Source organism: Temnothorax curvispinosus, unplaced genomic scaffold (genome assembly GCF_003070985.1).
Source record: "Temnothorax curvispinosus isolate PA1 unplaced genomic scaffold, ASM307098v1 QBEX01000448.1, whole genome shotgun sequence".
In the NCBI taxonomy this organism is placed as follows: Eukaryota; Metazoa; Arthropoda; class Insecta; order Hymenoptera; family Formicidae; genus Temnothorax; species Temnothorax curvispinosus.
The window spans coordinates 1-6,922 of NW_020210228.1; the positions used below are offsets into that span (position 1 = coordinate 1).

Genomic DNA, 6,922 nt, shown 5'->3' on the forward strand with positions numbered 1-6,922 from the left:
ACAAATCCTTGATTCACCGAGAGAGCCTCGAAGGTTTTAGGCTGGTGTCCAGTCGTCCGGATCACCGCGAATGGAGACTGACTGTCGAGCAACTTCTGTACCGGTTCCAATAACACTGGACCATAATTGCCTTTCGGAGATACAGTTGGGAGAGACATATTTGGCAACGGCAAATACTGTAATTTCAAAGAGCACGTGAATCGACTTATAAAATAGATATTTGTTATGCGTTTTCCGGTAACTAATAAAAAGTAATTTTTTAAATGAAATTTGTAATAACAAACAAAGAATGTGATAATGTATTATCACAAAGAAAATCACGTACGAGACCGATAACGTCCCTTATAGCAAAGTATTTATCTGTCGGATCTCCGGCTTCGGTCAAAGGAGCATCGTAATCGTACGAAGTCAATTGTGGACTGTACACGTTTACCCCACCATTAGCTCCTGTGATGGAATAATAATCGTTGAGTAAAGTACATTTGCTGATATAATTTCATCATATGCACCGATAAAATGTTATTTTTATCAGAATTGTATTTGCTGCAATTCATGAAATTAATAAAAAGTTTACTAACCAGAAGTGAAACCGAAGTTTGTACCTCCATAAAACATGTAAAAGTTAACCGAAGCACCTACAGCAAGCATTTCCGTCAACGTTTTTGTAACAGCTTTTGTTTTTACTCTTTGGAAGATATCTCCCCAATGCGTTAACCAACCTGGATAGAATTCAGAATTCACCAACGGGCCCTACGCATCAATTTTCAAATTTGATCAAACATTTTAATTTTAATTAATTAATTAGTGATTTCTTAAACAATATCGCTTACTCTTGGCTGATAAAGGCGCATAATCTGAAAGCTATTAGTCACATTGCTGGCCGTTCCAAAATCGACGGTGGCATATGCACCAGGTACGAATCCGCATCGAAGTAAAGACGCGGAGTTACCGTCGGTTGTATACAGAAGAGCCTTATTGCCGATTTTTCTGACAAAAACTTCTTTTAACATGTCCGTGTACTCCGTGTCGCAAGCATTGTAACTTCCGTATTCGTTTTCTATCTATTATTGTGATTGAATTTAGGGCAACAGTATTAAAATAATAGTAATAAAGTTGGTAATTGACACGTGAAGATAAACATATTAAAAAGCATATCTGTGATAATTTTTTTCAACTTCTTCAAATCTGCTTTAATAATTGTCAACTGTATTGTTGTTTATCGATTGTTATTGACTTGTTCTTGTCTTGTCATTGATGTTATCAGCTCAGAGTGATATAACATCAATGACAAGGTAACATCATAAAGCGATAATGTCTGAAGCGATATTAATTGTTACTTATCTTGATAACGCAATAAATATTTTAAGAGATAAACATAATGTTACATAAGTTACATAATCATAACATTTCTTAATAATCTCGTAAATAGGTGTTACCTGAACCATAATTACTGGTCCCCCATTACCCCTTAAAAGTGGTTCTACTTTATCCAGCACTTGATTTAGATACAATGTAGCATATCTCACGAAATCTGTAGAAACAGATAAATTTTTAAATAATAAAATTGGATTCTACAATTGACTGTAGTAATATCATTTTATCAATATATTTTAATATATTTTGCATCATTAATATATCAATTTAAAATATGAAAAATGGTAAAAGAGGAAGAATTAATTATTATGGAAAATAAAATGATTATTACAAAATAAATCAGTTTTACTTCGCCAGTCAAATAATAAACAACAATGGAAATAATAATCGACTCTATACTGGCCATTATAATCGCCAAGATGATACGACCACCATCACCACGATTTGGTTCGATTTATCGTCAAGACGTTCTTTTAAATAATATAAATTGATGTAATCTTTGATACTTGTATATAAGCATCTCATTTAAATAATTAAAAAAAAGATTCTTATCTCTTATCATAAAAGTAGCGAAATGTAATCGGTTGACATCTCAATTTTATATCGAGCAATTTGTGCGGAAATAAAATACATTTGATTTAACAAATATCATATATTATAAAACGGCATATATTATACCCGAAATCATAATAAGAGCAATAATATGTAAATTTTCTATTTCTTCACACATTTATTGCCACATAAAAAAATCGCAAACGTTTTTCAAAGGCCGAAGAATGTTTTTATATAATAATCCAGTGAAACGAATTATAGCTTACCTGCATCTTTTGTGCGTAACTTTATATTCGGTACTTCACGAAGCAACCAATACGGTAAACCACCCTAAAGGTATGTCAGGATTATTAAGATAATAGAATATTTTTTGAATTTTACTATATATAATTAAAAAAAAAAGTAAAGAGACAAATTTTTAAGTTTTGCCTCAGATATGAAAGAACAGATGACAAAAGACAACTAGTTACGCCAGTAATTTTATACTAAGCAATTAATGTATATATTTATTTACCAAGTCTCTTTCCGCGCAAATATAAGGACCCGGTCGCAATAACACGAGCAAATCTTCCTCTTGTGCAATATTTAAGAAATTTACTAGATCTGCGTCGCCGGCCCAATTAAATTGACCTGGTTCTGGTTCGTGAAGACTCCATTCAACATAACTGTTTATCGCGAGAGAACAGAGACAAATTTAATTATTCGTTGATTATTTCGCGACATTATTTTAAATTTCATAAACAGTTAAAAGATCTATTACGTATTAATATCGATGTACTTAACTTCCTGACACAACAATGTAAATACTATCTTGTATTATCATATAAATTACAAAACGTGTAAATTACAAAAATACGAGATTTAACTTACGTGGAGACAGCGTTAAGTCCCGCGGCTCGCATTTTCCTTAAACGATCTCTCCAGTATTGTCTAGGCGCTCGAAAATAATGAAAACTACCGGAAACATATCGGAAGGGTTTTCCATCCAATAAAAACTGATTGTTTTCGTAATCGACTTCGAAACCGTATCGCCATTCCGTATCCTGCAATCATTTGTTCTAAATTCTTGCTAACAATAAGTAGAATAATTTTATAAAAAGCGATGCAATATTAATAGTTAATATTCTAGAATATCTCTAGTCCAACCATTTTTACACAATATTCTACTATATTTGTATTATATACTTCAGAGACATTTTGGGCTTATTTTTATACATTTTTTATTTCACGATTCAATTAATGTCATGCACTTTTATAATTTATGTAGAATAACATGTGGCATTCAAGTTACTGATGCAGTCCTTTGTGTCATAAATGTATATCATTTTCGTTATGTTTTTTCGAGCTGGCTTTAGCGGATTTGTAATTGAAAGGTCATCATCTGAGGTCGGTTATTGTACGGCCAGTTGATTATCAGTCTCTTTCTTCATCTTCTAACTTTGACCAGACGGTATCATTATCCCGACTCCGATAGGTTAATCGTAGAGATAAAGACGTTCTCACAGAAACATGTAAGTAACGCAACAGACATTCTGTAATATTTTTCTATCGCTTTTCGCAATGAGAACACGAATAAATACATAGATGTATGTACGTAATTTCATATATAAATCTTCTTTTGTTTATCAAAACATACCATTTTGTGTGTAATTTAAATACATGTTTAAACCTCATTAAAAAATTTAATCAAACAATCCTTTTAGTTAAAAAGGTCATGAAAAGATCATAAAGGTTTAGTACGCTTTAAATACAAATACACGTTCATTTATATGTCTATGTAAAAAATGAATTTAAATTCAAGTAACATTTCAGTTCCATTCAATCAGCGATGACTATATCTGTAATACGAGGTCGAGGACAATTGTCAATCGGTCAGAATCAATCTTTATGACTTGCATTCAAATTTTATGATTTATACGCGAACATACTTCATGTACGAATTGTGCATGAACCAATGTTGTATTTTATTTTATTAAATCAAATGTGGTATTCTATTCAATACATTATTTTTACTTTCTAAACGGTATCGACAATTTTAAGAATTCCGATTGACATTTTGTTCTTAATTTAAAAAAGTAACCTGGGATAAAAAAGCAACCTGCAAAATCCTATTTATCTTTCAAAAAAGTTAGAGAATTTCTCTATTTCAAAACTCTTTCTCTTTTTCTAAAACTGTTGCCACCGTTATTTCCGGTTAAGCAATCAGTATCAACTGACAGACTATATTTATCTGCTTTCTTGCTACAGTTTTATCCGCTTTTGGCACATCTGTACATTTATGTGCCGTATATTTATATACAAACAAATTTAGATGAAGTTATTTGATTATTATTTTAATTAGTTAATATCGTTGCCCCAATGTTTTTAATTTCAGGAAATTAAAATGTAATGCAAATAGATGTTTTTATTTGTTAATAAGACAATATGTGGAAACCTTCAATATATAAGAATTCTTTTAAACATTGATCTATACACGGAGAAAATTTTATAGTAAATATTACTATGGTGTCGCACTAGCTGCGGACCATCGAGGAACTTCAAGGTAAAATACTATAATTATTGTTTTAAAAACGATTAAATAACGTAATTTTTACCATAAACATAGTAATTTAACTTAAAATTCCTCGATGGTCCGCAGCTAGTGCGACACCATAGTAATATTTACTATAAAATTTTCTCCGTGTAGATTAATTAAAAATTTTAATTAAATAGAAAATGAAGGAAAATCTATTATATATTTCAGAGGAAACGAATAGTAGCGTACCGCAAAATTGTAGATTTGTATATATATATATGTATATATTGAACATATAAAATATAAAAAAATTATACAATAGATAGCATTCAACATACGTTACTCGGTAAGTTAACTGTCTTCGATATAGCGCTACCGAATGCCAAAGTTGTCACAAGCAGAGTCGTCAATGACCACATTTTTGAATAAATCTTTTTGTCGTAGGTACTTCAGTTGCACTCTTCTATGCGGCTGTTAATGCACTATCCACGCTCGCGCGTCACTGATGATTTGACGGATTTGACGGCGTGCCTAAGATACGTCAGACAATTGACGTTTAAAGTTTATCATCGGAGAGATACACGTTCTTCGGTCACACTATTACTCAAGTATCGGTTCGATATCGTGCAAGTATGCATGCGTATACTTTCGAATTCGAAAAACGTCACCAAAACATTGTACTGAATTTTTAAGCAACGCACTTATTTCACACACAAATTTCAACTGAAAGTTTCTTGTACGGTAATATCCTTAAGATATATACTTGGCGATTATTTTGCAATAAAGTAGAAACTTCCTGAGCAGCACAAATAAGTTGACCAGCGGTTGGCCGCTGTAGAATCTATAGTGGCCAACCTAACCGTTGGCGAACTTGTTTGTGCTGCTCGGGTTCTTTTGTATATCTCGACATATTTAAACTTATCGTGTACAATTTACATGTATAACTTACATGTATGATTCTATTAAAAACAATCTAGATGATCGTTTAAAATATCTGTCACACTTTTATTCACAAAAAATCAGTGCTTCAAGAAATGTTATTATCTTTTAGGTTCTTAGGCCAAATTTCACCAACGTCGGTTTCGGTTAACTATAACCAGTGTATAACTTACTTCGGTTAAACTCACTCTTCGTTTTTTTTCTAAAGGGGCAGTTAGAAAGAGATGAAGAGTGAGTTTAACCGAAGGTTACAGTTAATCGACGTTGGTGAAATTGGCCCTTAACCGCTTATCTTACTTACAATAACGAGTGACACAGATTACATACCAAAACTGAAAAACACGAGTGTGACTAGTGACGTAGGTTACGGGAGTGTGAAGTGTGACTCGCGGTTGCTATGAGCGCTACATTCAACTGTCGCGCATTTATATGTTATAATAAACGGTTATGTTAAAATATACTATAATAACTTTTTCAATTCAAATTTGTGCTAAAAAATATTTTAATTTATTTTTTTCAAGTTTCTATATGACATTACTATTCCATTTTTTTTTTAAACTATATATTGAAAATTCTATCAAATGACATAGACAGAACGGAAGACGCTCTAGCGAGCGTTAACGTGCATTATCCATTATCCCAACATAGAAATAAAAAATTAAATAGGTGAGCGCAGTGATGTGAAAAATCGTTTAAAAAGGCAAGAGGTTAAATTTTCATCTCTAATAACTTTTTCAATTAGATACTAATATTTTGAAAGATATATCCACATTTATAGATTAAATCCTATACACATACGTTTTACTTATACAAATATAATCAAAGTTTAATATATGTGATTGATATATAGAAATATAAGGTTTAAAAAAGGACACGCATAAAATAATTAAAACAGTTTTCTTGATATTAAATTTAGCGATTTATATTTTATATATTAATTAACTTGCAAGAAATTACGCGCGTTTTATAGAACTTAATTATCTCTTAAAACATTTACAAATGTTTCAAAAAAGCATAAAATTTTTTAAAACCTTATAGGCTTCAGCTTAAAAAAAAAATAAACATATTGAATGTATATATTAAACATATTGAATGTACTATATTAAACACAGTCGTGTTTATCGTTTAAAGATAAATTGCGCGGAATGAAGAAATACATTTTTGCGCCGCTATACGTCGCACATGTTGAATCGGAGATTTAACTCTAACTCAAATTTGTTATCATGTGCGATAACAAATTATTATCTGTTTTTACTTCAGTTGATGCAAAAACTTTAATATTAATTTAATATTTAAAATTTTAGTGAAAATGATTTATTATATCCCAAATATAATTATTCATGCATATATTAAATTTATATATTATAATATATATTGGATTTATATAAATAGATAAAGGATACAATTTTATGATATGTTTTATTAATTTATTAATACAAATTTATTTTGTATTAAAAGCGTACGTGATCCAATAATACTCCTACAGTCACACTTAATTAAATAAGTCCTGAATTAGATTCATCCCAGATTCGGTACGGCTTG

General features: G+C 30.8%; 1 protein-coding gene across 1 annotated transcript; it reads right to left on the reverse strand.

The window, feature by feature from the left end:
• Window positions 1–4: 4 nt before the first annotated feature.
• LOC112454345 (beta-galactosidase-like) lies at window positions 5–5,257 on the reverse strand (the record flags this gene model as incomplete). Its single annotated transcript, XM_025015678.1, has 9 exons — window positions 4,780–5,257; window positions 2,797–2,969; window positions 2,441–2,591; window positions 2,193–2,256; window positions 1,437–1,531; window positions 831–1,061; window positions 579–750; window positions 326–447; window positions 5–176 (listed from the first exon to the last, which is right to left on the reverse strand). Coding segments are annotated over exons 1-9 (1,261 nt in total), but the record flags the coding sequence as incomplete, so codon positions are not given.
• Window positions 5,258–6,922: the final 1,665 nt, after the last annotated feature.